Source organism: Mchenga conophoros, linkage group LG3 (genome assembly GCF_057382185.1).
Source record: "Mchenga conophoros isolate Kocher_MC1m ecotype Shallow Benthic linkage group LG3, M_conophoros_male_GT1.1, whole genome shotgun sequence".
NCBI lineage: Eukaryota > Metazoa > Chordata > Actinopteri > Cichliformes > Cichlidae > Mchenga > Mchenga conophoros.
In genome coordinates, this window is record NC_140528.1 from 18,996,366 (window position 1) to 19,018,815 (window position 22,450).

The 22,450-nt window shown below is 42.0% G+C and overlaps 2 protein-coding genes and 1 pseudogene across 2 annotated transcripts in view; 1 reads left to right on the forward strand and 2 right to left on the reverse strand.

Annotated features, from left to right (window-relative positions):
• LOC146577557 (protein NLRC3-like) overlaps positions 1-22,450 on the reverse strand; it is a 122,788-nt gene that overhangs the window by 20,021 nt on the left and 80,317 nt on the right. The gene's annotated exons all lie outside the window — the stretch shown is intronic.
• LOC146577558 (neuroligin-1-like) lies at positions 9,051-10,357 on the forward strand (annotated as a pseudogene).
• Positions 16,892-18,778, reverse strand: LOC146577559 (stonustoxin subunit beta-like). Its single transcript, XM_085268393.1, has one exon. It carries the CDS (start codon positions 17,708-17,710, stop codon positions 17,099-17,101), a length of 612 nt encoding a protein of 203 aa, XP_085124519.1. The 5' UTR covers positions 17,711-18,778; the 3' UTR covers positions 16,892-17,098.

Here is a 22,450-nt window from a genome sequence, read left to right on the forward strand (position 1 = left end):
TGCATGTTTGAAATTTGCAGGAACCACACCAGAAGACAGACTGCTGTTAATAATGTCAAGGACATACTGTTGTATACTAGGAAAAATTTCTTTAAAGAATTGTGGAGGGACAGGATCCCGTGGGGAACCTGTGGGCTTAATATGGCGAACCACATCCTCTAAAGAGGAGAGCGTCACAAGCTCAAACTGAGTGAAAACAGCAGCGCAAGGGACAGAGACAGAGGGGTCAGAGTCAGGAGCTGTGATAAGAGCCTGATGGTGACAACCTTTTCAATAAAAAAGTTCAGAAAATCATTGCAAATCTCAGGAGAAACTTCCAAACAGACATTCTGTCAGGGTCCTGGGACTGGGCGACCCAGGATCCCTGGGCAGTCATGGACCTGTGTATTATTATTATTATGTATTTTTGGTGTCGTTTCTCCTTCTCTGTGCTGTGTTAGTCTGTGTCCCACTCATATGTTTAGGCAAGGTATGGGTGTGTATGTCTGCGGGTGTGCCTGGAGGATGGAGCTCGGCCACCTGCAGGCCTGAGGGGTGTGGCCCTGCGGAGGGACTGGCCACACCCGAAGCCACACACCTGCCGCTGATCAGGGCTCGTCGGGGGAGCTACTTAGGAGAGTCTTGGAGCTCCCACCGACGCGGGATCATTGAGTTATCTTACCAAGTCAGTGTGTGTTAGCGTAGGTCTGTGCTGTGCGTATATGCCCGCCGAGGGTTAGTGTTGACGGCTGCGTCTCTGGTTTCCCTACAGGAGGAGGAGTGGTCCGGAGAGGCAGCACGCACGGGGGTGCGGAAACACAACAGCGGGGAGCACGAGCACAGATATCGGAGGGAAGCACGCACACGGGGTTCGAGGGAGCAACGGGGAGTTATTGTTTTTACAGCCTTTTCACTGTAAATAAAGAGCACTGTTTGCATCGCAGAGTCTGCGTTTTGGGTCCTCCTTTCCCCACATCCCCACGGTCTGCCAGCCAGACCGTGACACATTCAAAGGAGTATTAAGAACAGTGTCAATGGTCCTAAATAACACACGTGGGTTATGACAGTTGGAAGAAATAATATTTGCAAAATATTCCCTTTTTGCCTCTTTAACAGTGTTCTGGTAGCGATGCCAGCAGTCTTTGAGAATTTGAAATGATACATGCAGTTTATCCTTTTTCCACCTCCGTTCTGCTCGACGACATTCCCTCTTAACAGCACGACTGCTCTCATTAAACCAAGGCTCAGGTTTAGCCTTAAGCTGCCTGGTTTTTAAAGGAGCCACAGAGTCCATGATTTTTTGACAGCAAGAATTAAACCAGGAATGTAGGTCTTCTGTGTCAGAGGAATTATTTTGATTAAAAACAGTCACATTAAGGGGTTAACTGTGATGGGTGAACAGATAATAATCAGTCAGCTGGCAGATGATACCACCCTGTTTCTAAAAAATGAGGACCAGATTCCTTTAGCCTTGCAGGCGATCAACCATTTCTCCAAAGCTTCTGGCCTACAGCTGAATATTAATAAATGCAAAATTCTAGCTCTGCATGAGTGTCCCCTGCAAGCAATAAATAATATGCAGATCAAAAAAGAGGTGAAGTATCTGGGCATTGTAATTTGCAAGGATAAGACATCAACAGAAAATAAGAATATCTGTACCAATATAGAAAAGTGTAAGTCAATTTTAAACATGTGGCTGCAAAGGGACATAACTCTGTTTGGGAGAAGCTTGCTAACCAACATGGACAGTCTGTCCAGACTCATCTATCCAGCCTTTTCTCTGCCCATACCTCCAAAACTAATTAAATCTATAAATACTCTTAATTTTAGGTTCATATGGAGGAACAAATGTCATTATATAAAGAAAAATGATGTGATTAAGAATTATGAAGAGGGTGGGGCTAATGCCACTGACTTTGATGTTATGAATGGTGTACTAAAATTGAAATGGTTAAGATCTTTCATTAGGAACAAAAATTCCTTTTGGAACATTATTCCCAATGTGATTTTTGGCAAAATGGGTGGAATAGACTTTTTGTTACGTTGTGACTTTGATTGCAGTTCGTTACCTGTTAAACTCTCAGCTTTCCATCAGCAGGTCCGTCTCTACTGGAAATTAATCTATAAACATAGCTTTACTCCTCACAACACCCCTATATGGAACAACAGGTATATCCGTTTGTGTAGGAAATCTGTGTACGTGGATGAATGGAGATCTAAAGGGATTTGGGCTGTAGCTCATTTTATGGATGATAATGGGGTCTTACTAAAACATGAGACGTTTTGTGAGAAATTTGATGTAAGATGTACTGCTAAGAGATATAAATCCCCAGTGAAAGCCATCCCAGTCCCTTTGAGATCAATGATAAAAGAAGATATTGTGCACTCTAAAATTTCTCCTGGACTGAGGCAGCTCTGCATAGCTGGAGTTGAATTTGGTGACAGCAGGTTTACAAACAAAGTGATCAGGAATATTTTGATAAATGAAATTTGCCCTAATCCGGTTAAAAGAAATTATATCCTTAAAGAATTTGAGACCATGGAGGTTAAGGCGATAAGACAAAAGTCTACAGGGAGAGCAGAATTATTAGGCAAATGAGTATTTTGTCCACATCATCCTCTTCATGCATGTTGTCTTACTCCAAGCTGTATAGGCTCGAAAGCCTACTACCAATTAAGCATATTAGGTGATGTGCATCTCTGTAATGAGAAGGGGTGTGGTCTAATGACATCAACACCCTATATCAGGTGTGCATAATTATTAGGCAACGTCCTTTCCTTTGGCAAAATGGGTCAAAAGAAGGACTTGACAGGCTCAGAAAAGTCAAAAATAGTGAGATATCTTGCAGAGGGATGCAGCAGTCTCAAAATTGCAAAGCTTCTGAAGCGTGATCATCGAACAATCAAGCGTTTCATTCAAAATAGTCAACAGGGTCGCAAGAAGCGTGTGGAAAAACCAAGGCGCAAAATAACTGCCCATGAACTGAGAAAAGTCAAGCGTGCAGCTGCCAGGATGCCAGCATAGGAAAATTGGGTTGAACAGTGAGACTGCATTTGTGGGGTTTAGAAACATCCAGAGCATCGCAACAGAAAGGTAAATAAAAAAAGTAAGAGAGAGAGAGAGATAAAGAAATAAATGAACTAATAATACATAAATGAATAGAAAAATAGAAAACACACATGTAGAAATTGTTTTTGGAGAGAATCAGAAGTGAGACAGTTTGAATCCACAGTTCAGCGCAAAGATGCAGGAATTAAATCTGATTATAAAAACACATCGAGGCAACGAAGACCAGCTTACACTCAATATTAATATGAACACACAACATACACGCAATGAAGACATGCTTACACTCATGAATGTGAATACATGACATAAATGCTGAATGGTGTAGATTTAACACACTTAAAGGCTGAAGCTGAGGAATAACTCAGGAAGTTGCAGGTAAATAGAGCGACTTTTGTGACAAGGAAAAAGAGACTGGGAGGACCAACCAGGGATTAGAAGCTTAAAGCAGGTTTAAAATAGTGAATTAGAAGTGGTTTCCAGCTGATTGAGCAAAAGAAGTGACGACTGTAGAAATAAAAATAAAAGAATAATAATTGAATTATGCAGCAATGTTTTGAATATGCATTTCTGTTGTCAGGGCAACTTCTCGAGATGTGACTCAATATGCAAATTAGTTGAATGAGTGGGGACAGAAAAAAAAGAAAAACTCAAGTTTCCTGTCTGAGACATGAGTGAAGTTTGCATTGAGAGAAATATATCTGTGACTGTGTGAGAAGAACTGTTTGGTAAAATATATGATAGCAGCCGCAGGACAATTAAATAAAGTCTGTGACTAAGTGCAGTCGTGCAGATTTGGAGAAGAAGTTTATAATTTAGTGATGACACATTGTTATAAAGTGTTTAGAAAGGGCTTAATGGGAATATTACTGTTGGGCAAACTGTGCGGCTTTAACAAGATTTTCTGTGTATTTAGCAGGTGAAACTCTGTCAGCTGACTTCAGACTGTCAGGAAGCTGAAGAACCTGAGGCCAACCACTGAAACATGATGTGGGCAAAATGAACAGAGGGAGGGATTTTAAAGGTGAACATTTAGGACTTACTGCAAATGTTACTATGTCAAAGTTACTGTGACTCAAACAGAGGAAATTCTGATTTTTTTATTTCCACACCCAGCATGTTTTGGGTGTTATATGCTATTAAATACTTTTAAATAAATTAAAAAGTATTTAATAGCATATAACACCCAAAATATGCTTCGGTTCACATTTAACTCCAGAAAATCATCAATCAAAACATGGATATTACCTGACCACAGATTCGTGGTGACGTCACTGCTCTTTTAACTGTCTTTGTTTGTTTGCTGGTTGTAGAAATGGTTTATATGAGCTTTGAGCTGAGAGTCAGAGGTTTCTGTGGACACTGCTCATGTCGGCACTTATATTTCTGACCTTTTCTTATAACCGATTAAACATGATCTCCTCCCTTTTGCCCCCATTTTTGGTGGTGTAGGTACAAATGATCAGGCATGACATTCTCATAATAAATAAGATACTGCAAATAATTATTTCTGCATTTGTGCGATTGAAGTGAATTGAAAATGTGTATGAAATGACACTGTTTTAAAGATTTGGCCTAAATAATTTTGGAGTGAATGAGTCTAAACATGATGACCTAACTAGTGATATCCTGACACACACACACACACACACACACACACACACACACACACACACACACACACACACACACAGCATGTTATGCCAGTTTCAGCTGAAACTATGTTTCAAACCATGTTCCGGGTTTTTAGTTCACCATTTATGAGGCTTCAAGAAGAAAATAAAAGACAGATCTGAATGTTTGAAAATGTTTTGGAAAGATTCTGTAAAGATGAGATGAAAAATACTCAAAGGAGAAATTTAATTGGTTTATTATTTAGATAAGTTGAAAAAAGTTAAACAAGTAAATGAAACAAGGCAGAGGAGAGAAAAGCCCAACAATCCCCTCTGAGCAAGCAGTTGGCGACAGTGGGGAGGAAAAACTGCCTTTAAACGGGCAGGAACCTCCGGCAGAACCAGGCTCAGGAGGGGACAGTCAACGGCCGGGACTGGTTGGGGGGGTTAACAGAGGTGGAGCAAGACGAGGCTACATCAGGTGAGGAAGCAGTAGCGTCTCTCCTCCGGAACAAGTGGAACCATTTTTTCTTTTTTTTCATGCACTTTTCCACGAGCGCTTTTTTCTCCAGGATGAGATTTCTCAGCTCATCGATGGTTTCTGCGTTTTGTTCTTCAAGTTTCTCACATCTTTGTTCCACCTCTTCCAATGTTGCTTGTTGTTCTTCAAGCTTGTCTTTGAGTTGTTTGGATGTTGCCTCCTGTATCAGCTTGTCCTTGTGCATGTCTGCATTTCTCTGTTGGACCTCTTTGTGCTTGTCTTCTAACTGCTCGTTTCTTTTCTGGATTTCTTGGAGCGTGAGCTGCAGGTCTTCATGTATTTTGTCTTCTTGTTGTTTTTGCGCCTGCATTTGAGTGTGTTCACGCTTCAAGTTATTGAATTCCACCAAAATCCCCTTAACGAGCTCGGAGTTGTTTCTCGCTATCTGATCGATCCTTCTCTGCATCTGTGAGCAGCGTTTCTCCAGTTTGTCCTTTTCTTCTTCCACTTTAGTTGCTTTGTCCTCCAGCTGATTACAAAACTCTTTAGATTTTTAGACTCAAAGTCCTGGACGACACGTTTTCCTTCTTTCAGTCTTTCCTGCTGTTGCTCTTTCTGTTGAAGAAGGTCTTTATTTTGGCGCAGTGTTTCATCCAGGCTTTCTTTCAGCATGCGGTATTTTTCCTGCATGCTCTTCAGTTCGTGCTGCATGTCTCGTTGCTTTTTGTCCTGCTCTTCCTTCTGTTGGAGGAATTCTTTCTTTTCTTCCACAGCTTCATGGAGCTGTCTTTGGAGGAGCCGATTTTTTCGGTCCATGTATTGGAGATCCCGTTGTATCTTATCAGTCATCGTTTTCTTGTCTTGGAGCTGGTTGGTCATTTCTTTTAGTTCTGCACTCTTTTGCCTGTTTTCTTTAATGAGGTGCACAATCTGCTCTCGGCTCTGAGCAAACTTGATTCCCCAGCCCTCATTAATAATTTTTATGTCCGGCTGGCACTGTTGTCTTTCTTCCAGCTCTTTATTTTGGGCTTCCATTCGTCTACATTTGTCCTCCAGTTGAAGTTTCTCTTCTTCAATTTGTTGCATTTTTTTCTGGAGAAGGTAGTTTTCCTTCCTACTCTCCTCTAACGCCCTTTGGAAGGATGAGGAGCCATTTGGGGAAATTGGCCGGCCACGCCAGGAAGGAGAGGCGGCGTAATCTTTTTGAATTGGTTGTTTTTTTCTTGGAAACATGTTGGAGTTTCTATACGATGACTTTGAAGAGCTTGTGGTGAACGTTTTGTAGGCTGCAAACACAGATGCTGCTGAAACGAACTAAAACTTGCTGTTTCTCACCCCTACTTAAGGAAAAACATCAAAGGACTTAAGATTCTTAAGATCTATGACATCATCACTCCCTAAGCCAATGAGATTGTCACAAGACATTTTGGAATGGGGTATTTTTTTTTAAACTGTTTTCAAACTTAACTTAAAATTTCAGTGTTTCCTGGTTGTGGACTATTGGTTAGTCCAGCCGATTAAGAAATTAATTGTCACAAACATCCCTAATATTATATAACAGACGACAGAAAACACGAGTTTTTTTTCTACTCAATAGCGGTATAATAAAAGTTTTTTTAATTATCCTACTTTTTATAAAAGAGAACATTTATTAAAGATTATGTATTTAATTAAAAAACTCTGTTCATCTAAAGCAGGGGTCAGCAACCTTTAAGACCCAAAGAGCCAAAGAGCCATAATTGGCCTATCTGGGGTTGAAAGGCTCGATAAATGCACGGCGTTTCGCCGGGTACACCGGCTTCCGCGAGTGTGACGCTTATTTTGAGCGATGAAAAAATAACAAAATATAATTTTATTTGTATATTGCAAAATCACAATAATCTTCCAATTTAGAACTACAAGTTAAAAAAAGAACTAACATAAATAAAATACACTTCAGCTAATTTATTTCCCCAAACCACGCGGAGCCGCACTATAAGGACTAAAGAGCCGCAGGTTGCCGACCCCTGATCTAAAGGGTTTAACAAAAAGGGGGAGCTTCCTGCTGGAAATTGAAATGTCCCCATGTCCCCACTAGGCGATCGTGGCTCAAGAGTTAGGAGTTTGCCTTGTAATCGAGCCCCGGCTTGGACAGTCTCGGTCGTTGTGTCCTTGGGCAAGACACTTCACCCGGCAAGACACTTCACCCGTTGCCTACTGGTGGTGGTCAGAGGGCCTGGTGGCGCCCCAGGGTGGCTGTAGCTACATCACCAGTGTGTGAATGTGTGCGTGAATGGGTGGATGACTGAACGTGGGTGCTTAACTAGTTAAAAAAACAAACAAACATCTGTCTCTTATTTTTTATGTCACACAGGAAAGAAGCTTCAATGTCTGATGAGAAGACATTAATTTGTTGGTGTTTGTGGTGTTTGGTGCAGTTTTCTTGTTCTCTGGCTTGTTGTTTATTTACAGTGGAGATGAAGATCTCTAACAAGTTGATTTGTTCACATTTGCACATCTTAATTTTTAAGAGGAATGTGTTTTTTGAGTTTGTACACTATATGCATGTAAGGCAACCGTTTCCTTTTTCTGTATTTTTGTGTGCTGCTCTTTTAACAAAAGGGGAACAAAAGACATTTAAATCGACCTCAGATGATTTGTTTAAATTTTTACAAGGTCTTACTGAGGTGATGCAAAGTGAAACATGCTTCTTTTTTGGTAATGTGCTGGAAAAGCTTGAAAATTGACCTTGAATGTGCTTAAAAAGTGCTTGAATTTGACCCTAAAAATGTGTATGAACCCTGCATATATTGCAGTATTTACAGTTTATAGTAGGAATTTCATGGCAACAGCTAATCTTTATTTTGTTTACTGGGAAATGAAATGCTGCCAATTCACAAAGCTGTGCTTCAGCTGCACTTCCTGTTGTAGACTTGTGATGCACACAGGCTCTGTCCCAGCACTCAGCATGTTCTTCCTTATTTGCTCCACCAGGGGGAGCTCCTAAACTATGACATCTTGATAGGAGTGAACCAGGGAGAGGGGCTGAAGTTTGTGGACGACAGTGAGGACAACGACGGCATCTCAGCTGCGGCGTTCGACTACACCATCTCCAACTTTGTTGACAACCTCTACGGCTACCCAGAGGGTGAGGACGCCACCTCTGTACACTGCCACTTTTTCAGTTATTCCATTTTACAGCCTCCTCTCACTTAACTGCATTTTGCAGCATCATCAGGTTTTGTCTCATTAGGAGCCGCGTTTGTTGATCTGTTAGTTTTTTTCTGTTTGCTGTATTCATTAAAATAAACGGATAATCGTCAAAATGACAAATGTGGACAATTATCAAAGCTTACATTACAATTCTGACAGCTTGAGTTCACATGAATTTTCAAAAGAATATAAAAAGCTGTGAAAGTGCTTTAAGCGTTTAAAACATGCGAGTAAAGAATGGAATCAGTAACATGTGAGCCCAGTGAAGTGCATCAAACAAGACAAGCGTGCTAAAGAGAGCCACTCATCCACATCACGGCGTGTCTGCGCCTTAACCTTTGAGGCTCTGTGGGCAGTAATGCTATCATCCCCCAGGTAGTGGGCTCCCAATCTCAGTGTCGGTGTTTCTGACAGATCGGCCTGCGAACCCCTCACAGCCGGACCACAGTCACAGTACAGACATGTTTGGATAATGCAGTCATGCTTCCTCTCTGCTGCCTGTCACTCCTTCTGTTATCAGAAAGACTTTTTTTTCCTCTCTAGATTTCTCACTCACTTCCTGTTTACGGACCACCAGTGGGTGGCACCAGCTGTGGCCACTGCCAAACTCCATGCTGAGTTTCAGTCCCCAGTTTACTTTTACACGTTCTACCACCACTGCCAAACCGAGACGCGGCCCGAGTGGGCCGACGCCGCGCACGGAGACGAGATACCTTACGTGTTCGGCGTACCGATGATCGGTGCCACGGACCTGCTCCCGTGCAACTTCTCCAAGAACGATGTGATGCTGAGCGCTGTGGTCATGACTTACTGGACTAACTTCGCAAAGACTGGGTAGGCCTCATGTCACAGTAGTGTAAACTGTACACGTTACTGTATGTTCTCTGATAGCCTTCTAGTCATCTTGAATACTTGAATCTGGGTTGCTAGTTTAATTTCCGTGTGGCTTTGAAGAATTGAACATACTGGTTCACCAAAAGCATCCAGATCCCAGAGCAGCCGGTTGGTCTTAGATAGTTTAAAGGTTGCACAGAGAATGGGCCTCCTGTCTGTATTCAGTGTATTGATGCCACATGTTACTTATAATGGAGACTGAATATAACTTTGAACTGAAACGTTTAACCTTTATGCTCCACCAGGGACCCCAACCTGCCCGTCCCTCAGGACACCGAGTTCATTCATACCAAGCCCAACCGCTTCGAGGAGGTCATCTGGACCAAGTTCAACTGGAAGGACAAGCAGTACCTTCACATCGGTTTGAAACCTCGTGTCAGAGACAACTACAGAGCTAACAAAGTGGCCTTTTGGCTGGAATTAGTCCCTCATCTTCACAGCCTGCACGACGTGCTCTTTCCCACCACTACGCGCTCCCCCGCAGGCCGTGACCCCGGCACCATGAGGCCCAGAAACAACGTTCCTCGAACCACTCGTCATCCTTACCCTACCTTCCCATCAGATCCTGAGCCCGAGGGCTCAGAGCGCCCGCCCCAGGACCTCTTTCCCAGACACACCCGCGACTACTCCACCGAACTGAGCGTGACAGTTGCAGTTGGAGCGTCGCTCTTCTTCCTCAACATCCTGGCCTTCGCCGCCCTTTACTACAAGCGTGACAAGCGGCACGAGATGCACCGGCACCGGCTGTCCCCTCAGCGGGGCGGCCCCGCCAACGACCTGGCTCACAGCCAGGAGGAGGAGATCATGTCCCTGCAGATGAAGGACTGGGAGCACGACGCCCACCATGACATGGAGCCCCTGCGACCCCACGACATCCTGCGGCCCCGCCTGCCCTCCCGACTACACCCTGGCGCTGCGCCGCGCCCCCGACAACGTGCCGCTGATGAAGCCAAACACCATCACCGTAATCCCCAGCACCATCACCAGCATGCAGCCTCTTCACGCCTTCAACACATTCCCCTCCACCGGCCACAACAACACCCTGCCCCACCCCCACTCCACCACCAGGGTATAGTAGGGACAGGCCCGACACAGCGCCACCTAGGGACCAGGAACACTGGCTCTGCTACCGCTCTGGAAGGGAGGCCTCTAGACGTGGGCCTTCGTTCTGTCCTCTTATTCTCTTCTTTCTCCAAAAGCAACTCCACCTGCTGCGTCATGTGCTGTGAAACTTGGCAGCTCCCTCCACTGGTGGCATGTGGAGGTGCAACTGAAGTGTCCAGCAGCAGATGAGCAGTTTGGGGTGGGTGACTCAGATCTTTCAAAGATACTGTTTTCAAAGACGGTCTGCTGTTTCCAGGCTCAAGACCTCCAACATTTGTCAAAGGGACGAATGCTCTCTCGCTCCTCGCTGTTTTCTCTTTTTTACGTTGGCGTCATCTCTTTTTCCATCTACTGTGTGTTATGTGCACATTATGCTTCTCTTTTCTACATCCGTGTTTTATTACTGCTCTCTTCCTCTCATTTGACACGCCTCCCTCCTGCTCTTCTCTAAAAATTCCCGATCTGCTGAGCAGTCTGGAGGCGGGAGGCGTACACTAAACATATAACTATGAAAACACTGATATCTTTCATTCGACCAGCATTTTTAGGTGCCAAGTAAGTACTGCTGTGTTTCATTTCTCATCGAGGGAGAAGAAAAACCAAAGAAAAATAGAGTTTCGCTATTTACCGTCAACTAACAGAGTTCTGTCATGTTCTCATGACAAAGTGCCAAACTGGCCTCAGTCGTGATTTTCTTTCTTCCATCTTCTCTCTTTTTGTTGTTTTGTTTGATGCATTTGTTAAATTGTTGTTTTTTATTGTGTGGAAAGAATTTTTCTGAAAATATAGATATAGAGAAATGATATTATATATAGTTCTATATAAAATGTGTACAAAGGAGAAAGTATATAAAAGGGTTTTCTCAGTGGGGGATCTATGCATGAATTATTTTTAAAGACGCGGGGAAAAGGACACTGTACCTGTCGATGCACGTTTCCCAAAATCTAAACGAGTCATATCGCTCCATGTTTGCTACTTTTGGTTTTTGGTTTTCTCCCGCAGAGTAAGAGCATCGCAGGAGCATCGCAGGAGCATCGCAGGAGCTCCTGAAGTCAAACGACGCCTCCCAGCACTCATTTATTAAAACGGAGTCGATGCCAAAAGTCTTAAACGTTAGAATCAAAGCAACAGCTGTGAACTCAGTCATGGTGTCATGTGCAGCCTCCGTCTTACTGTCACTACTTTTTCATTTTAGGGTACGTGAGGTAAAGCGTCCGTCGATGTAGCTTGATTGTGCAAAACTATTTTTCTACGTTATTAACAAAACAGAGCAGAGACTGATGCTGCTCCTGTCTGACCCCCTTATGTCTGGCACATGTGTATTCTGACTTCATATCATCACTGCTCCCTCCCTCCTCCTCTCTCCATCCTACACCGCCTTTGTTATTTAACACCGACCCCCCCAAACTGATAATCAGACAAATTCCCAAACAGCTGACTTCACTGTGTCGACACCGTTCCTGACTATTTCTGACCTCAGCTCAGCTCTGCTATTATCCTCACATTAAGGGTTCGTTCACCTGCCTGCAGATGATCTGTGAGCTCGTCGGTTGTAAATTAAACTCTAAGCACACTGAGGGTAACCGGGAGGCGTTCAGGGCCTGCAGTGCAGAGCTGCAACATGAAAAAAAGGGATGGGGGCTCAGATCTCCTGAACAGGGTGGAAACAACACGGTGGGTTTGTGCTGTTTATGATTCCTGCTCCGTCACTCTGGTGGAGACGACTGCAGCTCAGCAGCGCTCCCTGCTGATCCTCTGATGAAGATGTCAACAGTATGTAAACTGAGCTGATGTGCTGCTGTTTGAGCCCACGTGGTAGCGTACGTCCAGTATGGGAGAACTTAGTCACCGGTGCTGTCTTTGCTTGTGCTCTAGCTTTAGCCTGTTTGATTGTTTGTTTTCTATTTTATTACTGCCTAAAAGGGGAGGTGGGGGAAACACATGCCTGACTTCTCCTGTCAGAGGTTTTGTAAGCTCAGTGGAAGGGAAACGTGCACAATGTAAATCATAAAACAACTGAGTGGGGCTGTGCTGCAGGTGGATCAGTGCTGTGGACAGTAGCTGTGGAAAAGAGACTGGACAAAGACTCTCAGCCTTAAATACAGGACAGAGGATGATCCGATCATCTTTCAGCTAACAGTGTCGAGCAGAAGGACGGCCGGCTGATGCGTCCGTACGAACCCTTTTGTACTCACTCCTGTGTATAAGGAGGTGGCGAGGGGTTGTGTAGTTAACCTCAGTGATAGGTTTGTAGCATAAACCTATTTGTTGGAACGTTAAGGACAATTTAATTACATAGCAAAGCAAGACACGAGTAGGCAAAGTTCTTCATGTTTCCCGTGCACGGGAGAGAACCGGACAAACGCCGTTCCTTCGCTTCACCCCAGTTGCTCTCGTCCGCTCCCCCGTAACACTGCTCTTTTATTGAGGTTACATGACTATACATATGACGTTCATTAACATATGACGTCTACATACAAACAAAGAGTACGTTGCCTGTGCGTGCGTGTGTGTGTGTGTGTGTGTGTGTGTGTGTGGTGGGGGGGGTCAGAGTGTGACCCCATAAAGACTTCCCTAAACCTGCTGGTCTGGAAGTCCAGCAGTTCATCTAAACAAAAGGCACTTAGCCTAAATCAGATATAGATACATTTATCCTAAATGAACAGAGGGAGTGACTTTAAGTCTGATTTCAGACTATGTCAGTATTAGTTAAGCCAAGAGTCGGGCAAAAGCTTTATGACCCGGAAAGTTCTAATTCCCACAACATATTGTTGGATTAGTAAGCAAAACTTTTCTGTGATGGAGATTTTTGGGGTTGTTGTTTTAGTGATGGGTTCATTCTGTCAGTTAGCTTTGGCTTGTTTTCTTATTTCAATAGAGGGAGTTTTACTAAACATGGACATGTCGAGGAGCGGCTCATTATTTCTGTAACAGTGCACTTAGAGAAAACTGTCAGGTGTCGCCCCCTTTGGTGATGATGTTTTGTGCTCTGATGAGCTAATAATCAGCTCTCTTTTCCTCCTTCTTTGTTCTAAGCAGGCCTGCAAGATTGAATTAACAGCGCTGTAAAACATTGTTGTGAGAGCAAATATAAGGTGAGCTTTTCCAGATTACAATGGGCTGAGGAAAAGGTCACCTGTGGGAACCTGCCAGTTCCTGTCTAAAGGATTGCAGCGAGTCAATCCAGTCCAAGATCATAAAGAACTCTTTTTCTAAAAACAAAAGAAAGAACAAATAAATGAGCTCATATTGATGAGGGTGGAGACTCTGATGCTTTGTGCGTGAGGCTCCACTATCAGCAAGATCTAGTGTGAATGTGTGTGCATGATGTGTGTGACTGGACTGTGACTGGACTGACCATGTGGACTAAAGTGTTGACTGACTTGACACTGAGACAAAGACTGGACCAACGTTAGGATGAGTAGATGCTGACAAACAATTCACGACGCCGGTAAGAAAAGGGTGGATGCTTTGCTTTGCTTTTGGCAGGAGCACAAGAGAGAGAGGGAGACCGAAAGGTATCGATTTGTCACATAGCATCGGTTTGTCACATGGCATCGGTCTGTTAGGTTTTGGGATGAGAACGTGTTGGATGGTTATCTGTCTTGGTCTGGTGGAGGTCTCTTCCCATAAGAAGACTGATGACTTTTTCATTAACACTGAAGTGTTTCTTTTTTCTCTCTCCCCTCAGATGACTTCACACTATAACCAAGGACACCTCATAGGGGATCATCTGATTGTGGCTTCTCTAATAATCTTTCTAATAGTAATATTGTTCACTGTTATGTTACAGAGTGAAGTGAGATTAGTGCTGTAAAACTTCCATAACACTGAACAGATGCCACCACAGATATGTTGAAATCTCAGTCAAAACTAGCAAAAACAAATGAAATCCATGAATCAGAAATGCTGATTGTTGAACAGATAATTCAGTCTGTGCATGAGGAGGATCCACTTTAGACTAAACTACATACAGAAACACAGGAACCAGGGCACAGTGTAAATCCAGGACCTCTGTGTGCAACAGCTGACCTGTATGAACACAAAACACTGATTGAAGTCCACGTTGATGCTTTCTGTCTGTTTAACTTTTACATTTGAAGCAACACATTTTACTTCAAACACACAGATCAGGTAGAAAACTGTGGATTAGAAAACAAATTCATCAAGAAGGTCCTGAAGCAAGAAGTTCATCATTGCATAGAGTAAGAAAAAGGACATGAATCATCCCACGGGTCTGTGCAGTCGTTATATTATCATCACCTAAATCATGTCTGCATACTGTGTGTGTGTGTGTGTGTGTGTGTGTGTGTGTGTGTGTGTGTGTGTGTGTGTGTGTGTGTGTGTGTGTGTGTGTGTGTGTGTGTGTGTGTTGCTTTTTTAAATCTTCTACTTAGAGTTCAAACTTGGATAGTGATAAAAACATTGCACTGCTTCATTTAATATTTAATTGAACACATCTGTGGTTGAATTTGAATCTTAAATGTTTTGATTTCAAAGATGTGGTTCTGATATGAAGGAACAGGAAGTAAATTGTTGCCATGGATACAGTGAGACAGACGCCTCAGACCCTTATTTTTTATTTCTTTGACTTTTTATTTTATTGATTCATTTCTTTATTTTTACATTTTAAAAAGTGTATTTGTCTGAATGAACTAATCCCCATTTCCCATGCTTTGTATCACTGGTCATACTGGGAACAGCCATAGAAAATGTTTGCAAAGAAGAAATCTTAAACATGAGCAGATTCTCAGGCGATTTCTGTTTCCTAACCATTGTTTCAGTGCACACGTCCCATCACTACATGTGTGTTAAAGATTTCTTTGGGATCAAAATCATCCACTGACAGTTATCAGTACAAACAGGATGCAAAAATCCAAAGTTCAGACTTCAGAGTTACTAAAACAGAGATCTGAGGAAAACTGGTTCTTCACACGACGTTTCATGTGTGAACAGTAGAGGTGGTTTCATTTTCACATGTAGGTGTTGCAGTGAGGATTGCAGGGAGACATTTGCTGAATAGCTGCAGCTCTGCTCCTGTAGACTGCCTCTGAATATGTGTGTGGTGATAAAGTCACTTTAATTAAATGTCACCTGTCAGGGAAAACTTTGTGTTGACTGAAGAAAGTTCACTTCTCTTTCATTGCAGCTCCACTCTTATTTTTGATGCACTCATTTGTTTCATAAATGATTTCAATGATTTTGCCACAGCTCTGCATTGTCAGGTCGGAGCATGTGTGTTTTTGATGAAATGCTGATATGATGACGCTTGATTGGGGAAAGATTTCCACAGGTGGTGTTGTTGGTCTCCTTCTTCCAGTTTTCTTGTTGCTGCCTCTCTCCTCGCCTCAGTTGCTGCAGCTGTATCATGTATGTTGTTATGTTACATACAAAGAGGAATTTGTGACATTAAAGAGTAAAGATTCTTCTAATTGTTTTCATCTCATCTCCTACTGCTTTAGTCTGCGTGGACAATATATGAGTAAATCATTACCAAGCCAGATTATATTTGGAATATTTCAAACAGAGGACATTACAGTGAAATCTGCTTTCAATGTGACATTTACTTTGATCCTTTAAGACACAGTTTATACATCAGACAAGCTGTTTGCAGAGCGATTAAATGTTTGATATTGTTGTTAAAGTTGTACAGATGAGCGTTAATCACCAACAGCTTCATTCATGTGGATGAACTGGACGGTTCCAGGGAAACTATCAGGATCACACGCCTCCAGTGGTCACTGTGAGTAACTACAACTCTGCACATACAATAATTAAGATGAAGAAATGTTTTTATTGTAGAAAGATGAACCAAATGTAGTTTGACTCTCTGACAAACGATGGCAAGATAAAAGTAGTTTGTTAAAAAAGACACAAAAATGGTAACAATGCAAACAAATACAAACAACAGCATATCCTGATATGAGGCTCACAGATCAGGATCAGTACAATACGTAGCAACCGACATTGATGTTGCCATGGTGACCACTGCTATATATAGTGTTTCTGTTACCTCACTTGTCTTAAACATCAACGCTGGCTGTTTTTCATTTTACTAATGAGTCCACTCTCTTCCCTCACTTTCGTCTCTTCCTCGTGTTTGAGCTCCTCTCAGAGAGGATTTAAGAAAGAGCTTTGATGATGGCTGTAGCTCAGGAGACAGAGCAAGGCATCTAATGATCAGAAGGTTGGTGGTTCAATCCCTGACTGCTCCAGCTGGCACACAAAGTATCCTTGAGCAAGACACTAACCCTCTCCGATGCATCCATCAGAGTATGAACGTGTTAAACAAGAATCAGTCCATTCACCATGGAAATATCAAAGTAGAAAGTGATGGCAGTTATGATTGGCTGCACAGCTGGATCACATGACCAGGTGAGTGGTACAAATAACAGGAAGCTTCTCTTGTGGCTTTAATAATCATTTGAATTGATAACTTGTGATTTACAGACTGTTCTTTATCTTTTCATTGTCGTCTGAAACACAGAAAAATATCAATGTTGGAAAATATGACATTTATATCTAGTTTCTACAGGATGGTTTAATTCTCCAAAGGCCAGCACAGACATGACAAAGTTATTTCATCATTATAATGCACAAAAACAAAAAGCAGGATGAGCCCTGCTGCTCACCAAACTTGTGTTGAATAATAATTTGTGAATCATTTAGTTTAAAACATCAACTGACTGAATCCATGAATCTCATCATGTGTTTCTGAGTGAAAGACACAGACATGTAAAGACTGAACTGTTTCTCTAACAGGTAAGACTAACTACAAAGAGTCAATTCATACCTAAGTGTGCCAAAAAAGTCTGAAATACCCTTCATGAAACCAGTCGATGGATCCCAGAACCCAAATCCAGGATAAAGAGGTTCAGTGAATGTGGTGTGGAAGGTGTGGAGGTGGATCAGAGAGTCAGAGGAGACTCTGTAGAAGGACAGAGTGCCAGCAGGACAGTCCACACACACTGCTACTCTGTTAGAGACAGAGGAGGAGGAGGAGGAGGAGGAGATGGGTGTTTCTCTGTTATTGTGCCACACAGAGGAATAATGATCAGAGCAGAAAAGACTCCAGGACTGATCATTTCCACCAAACACACACTCATCACTCCTTCCTTTCCTTTTGATTCCTCTGTAACTCACTGATATCCAAGCCCTCCTCGTCCACTCGACCTCCCAGTAACAGCGACCAGTCAGACCATCTCTACACAGCAGCTGTTCACAAACATCAAATCTGTCTGGATGATCAGGATGTGACTGAAGCTCCTCCACATGTGTCACCTTCCTGTTGTTGTCAGACAGTTGGAGCTTTGTGTTCACTGTGTTTGTGTCGATTGTGAGTTGACAGGAATCTAAGTTCAAAATACTTATTAAATACATACATCATTGATTTAATGCCAAATAATTTCATTTCCAACATTTACAATAAATTAATTAAAAATTTAATGATTTTTAAATAAATGTAATTAATCAATTAATAACACATTTAATTAATTATTTAAGAATCTATTTATTTAATTCATTTGGGCCCTTCTAGCCCTGCAGCTGTGCATGTGCTCACATATCCACTGGTATGTGTCCTACAGGTATTCTCACAGCAGTGCTGCTGAACATTAAATGACCAGCAGATGTCAGTTCTTCATAATAAGCAGTTAAACTTTGTGTGATCTGCCTTTGGGTGAAGCAACAAAGCCGGAAAAATTGGACACATTCACAGAGCTTTACCACACCATCACTAGACAACAATGGAATTATTTTAACTAAAAACAAATAATCAGAAAGTCTTCTGCCTGGTCTCGTACCTCTGTGTTTCTGTAACATGAATAATGAGCTGAAATTCTCCTCACGACACCACCGATCAGCTCGAAGGGCCCTCGAGTTTACCTGCATGCATCCTGTTCACCTGTCAGCTGTTTAACACCTGCTGCTTATTCAGCAAACACGCCCACATTACCTGGTGACAGTCACAGTTTAATGCGGGCCGCTGTTTGTCAATATAAAATAGTTTAGTTCCAATATTGTGCACATAATTTGCAAATGCACCATATTTTACAGACCATGAGGCTCACTGGATTATAAGGCGCATTAAGCGAAACAAAAATGTCGCATGAGTCAAACTTTACTCAGCTCATTCTTCTTGCTTCCTCCACTTCCGTACCATTGATTCATTCATGTTTAATTCTCTCACAGCTGCTTTATTCCCATGTTGGGAAGGGCGATGGACACTAAGATAACTACAGAATACTTTATAAGTGAACCTGATGCTTTAATCAGGATTTGGGCTATTTGCATTTAAATTAAATCAGTAATATAGTTCTGCCACTTATCTGCTCTAATGACTGGAAATCTGATATCCAGTCACCAGCACAGCTCACTCACTTACAGTCACTGACTTCACTGTTTTTGCTCCTGAGCAAATCAGTTTGTTTTAGATTAAAGTTGTTTCATAACTGCATCATTTTACTGAAGTTTAATGTGTCAGCAGAGCACATGTGGAACTGAACCATTCGCTTGTCTTAATTATCTGATGTTTATATGTGTTACACTTTTTTAATCTTTAATTTTAAATTGAAACTAACATTTAAAAACATTTGGTACAATGTGGAAAGAGGAAGAGTATTTCCACCAGGAGCAGAAACGTCTGACTCAGCATGACGATGCTGTTGGTGGATACTGAAGAGCTCAGCCTGTCAAGACAGGATTAGGTTATTGTTTTTAAACATGTTTATTCAATTATATTCTGAGGCCAGTTATCTGGTATAATCTTTGGAAGTCTATTAAAATAAAAATAAAATCAGATGTGTGGACTTTTGGTTGTTTTTGTTTTGTTCAATAAGCAGATGTTGGTGTTTCAGCAATGCAGTAACTTAAGTTTAAAAGGCTTGTTAGAACCTATGAAACACATCATACAGACTTGTGGACATTAGAAGACGACTAATAATCATCATGAATAAGACTAAAGGCAGGAAGGTGTCCTTTATAACTAATAATATTAATAACTAATAATATTAATATCATAGTCTGTCTGCAGCTGAGACAATACAAACTCAAACTGTGGGGAGAAGATTATATCACTTCAGTTTAAATTGACCTTAAGCGCCACATTTTCACAGACTTCTTTATTTACAGCATTTTTTACGTGCTGTATAGATTATACAGTTAGGTCCATAAATATCTGGACAGAGAGAACTTAGTTTCTGATTTTGGTTCTGTACATACACTAAAATCAATTTTAAATGCAACAACTCAGATGTGTTTGAAGTGCAGACTTTCAGCTTTAATTCAGGGGGTTGAACAAAGAGATGCAGAAAAATGTGAGGAACTAAAGCATGTTCAACACAATCCCTTCATTTCAGGGGAAATGTGGAGGAAAAATTAGAAAAATTAAATAACTTAATTAAATTAATTAAATCATAAGATTGTCAGCTGATAACCAGCTTCATGCGACCGCTTATCCTGGTCCCAGTGTTAGGGTCAGTGAATCCAGTTAACAGAAAGATATCCTGGATATACTCGACTGACTTTTTAGACCCAAGATTAATAATCATAATAAAAATTATAGTCTAACATCCAGAAATCTGCACGATGTGTTTCATTATGTCTAACAAGCCTTGTACAGTTAAAGCTAACAGTTACTACATGCATCAGTACATTTCTATATTTTTATATCTATAAAAAGAAATCTGACACTTGCCAGACTTTATCAAAGGTGTGAGCATCACAGCAGATGCCTTTGTGTCAAAGTAGCTGAGGATCAAACAGAAAAACATGAAGGTTTTCCTGGCCTGAGATTTTATACAAATATTCTGCAGTACATCAAAAACAAAAGAAAACCATTAATGAACATATGAACATTACCTGATGCTGCTGACGTGAAGCAGAGCAAAGTTACAGAGGTTTGATTACAGACACAGCTGAGCATTTTGCAATTTTGCATCATTTTAAAAAGTTTAAATTTGTTCAGTGTTGAACGGCAGAAACGAGGCTTTGTTTTCAGAAGTAAGTAAAAGAAAAAAAACAGCGGCCGACAGGCTGTAAGAACGGTAGACTTGTGCGTAACAAGCAAGCGAATAATGCAGAAAACAGGAAACTGTTCTTGAAGTACAGAGAGAGAGAGAGAGAGAGAGCTGTGCATGAAGTGTGATTTTATCCTGGTGGCAGCAAAACAATCAGAGGGAATTCATGACGATGTTTATGTGAAGCGTAGTTTGGAGCTTCTTTTGCTGCTGGTTTACTCAATATTGTTTGGAGAGATCAAACCTGCAGCTTCAGAATCAGCTCAAAAAGGGCGTAAACACAAAGCGCGGAAACATCAGAATCAGCGAGCTGTCGGCTTTCAGCTCGTGTCCGTGCAGTCAGGTGAGAAAGTCACATCTCACTGATTCTGATGCGTCGGCGGCTCCGCGCTTTGTGTTTACGTCTTTGTGCAGAATCCGTGTTCCTGCTCTCATTTACGGTTTTAGCTGTTTGGTGGTTGTTGAAATTTTGGGAGGTTTAACCTGAGATTCTGGCGTTTTGGCCAAAATAAATTTATATTAAAAATCGATTCAGGATTTTAATGAATCGATATCACGTTATCCAAGCCAGAATCGATTTTAATCGATAAATCGATAATCAAAACCACCCCTGATGCATATACATGGGTCACACTGCTTATTGAAACCCCCCAAAGATCAGATCTTAATCAGACAGGTTTTTGTTTTTTGTTTTCAAAGTTTAGACTTTGCTTCTATTGGACTTTTTATCAGTAACACGTGCTTACTTTCTGCAGGAACAGTTAAAACTAACATAAATAAATAACTCAAGAGCTGATAGTCAGCAGGGGTTTACAAGTTGTGGCCGCGTTGTCGGCGGTATAAGCTCGACCACTTGCAAGGTGAGCTGGCAGACATCACTGAACTCATCAGAGATGATTAGGTTCATTTTGACAAAGTGAGCAGATATTTAACCTCCTAGGACCTGGCGTCCACATATGTGGACATCACATTTTGGGTTGTTTAGACCAAAATACGACATTTTGCTCTACAAGGGCCTGATATCCACTTACGAGGATGTTACACTGCCACTGTGCTATCAAAATTTTAGACAAATATCCTCATATGTGGCTCTCATTTTTCTCAGAAACAAAAAATGTGGTAATTCTTTGTTTTTACATTCATCAGGTCCCAATCAGCCCAAATATCAAAGAGAAATTAAAAATGAATGCCACGGAGGAGTTTGGGTCTTAGGAGGTTAAAGATTGTGCCACTACATTCTTGTCTAGAAGATATTAAAGTGTATTTGGTGACACACAAAAAAGGGTAAAGTTAAAGTATAGTTTGGGTCCACACATGTCCAAACCCTGGTGTGTAGGCCTACTTAGTTTTGAGGAATTGTCATGGGACCGGGGTCTGGGTGACCCAGGGCCTGTAAGAAGTTATGGACATGTGTGTTTTTGGTGCTGCTGTCTCCTGTTTCCATGTTTGTGTATCTAGGTGTGTGTGTGGGTGTGTGTCAGCCAGGAGCCTGGCCACACCTGCGGAGGAGAATTACTCACACCTGCAGCTGATCAAGCCTCGTCAGAGGAGCTACTTAGGAGTGTGGTGGAGCTGTCTCTGATGCTGGATCATTGCGTAACTTCACGTTAGTCTCTTGGCGAGTTAGTTAAGGTTAGTCTGCCGCATTGCGGCGTTGCTGACGGCTGCCTCTTTGTTATTCCCCAGGAGGAGTGTGGAGACGAGAGGGCAGCGAGCACGGGGTGCTCAGACACTGAGGAGTGGAGACAAAGAACACTAACACTGGCAAGAGGACATGTCAGAGTCGGGAACGCACTGGGGATTTATTGTTGTTTGGATTATTTTGCATCACTGTAAATAAACTGACCTCATCAAAGAGTCCAGCATTTGGGTCGTCCTTCCCCTCATCATAGTCTGCCACGCAGGCCGTGACAGAAAAGCCCACTAAAAGAACGCCCACCAGACCAAAGCAATGGTGTTGACTTGATCAGCATTAACCCCGCCCCCTGACTTTGATGGGTGAAGCTGACAAATAAAATGTATTTATGAACAGCGATGCAAGGCCAGGAGTAGCAACGTGAATTAAATAAATACATCATTAAATAATTCATTAAATGTGTCAGTA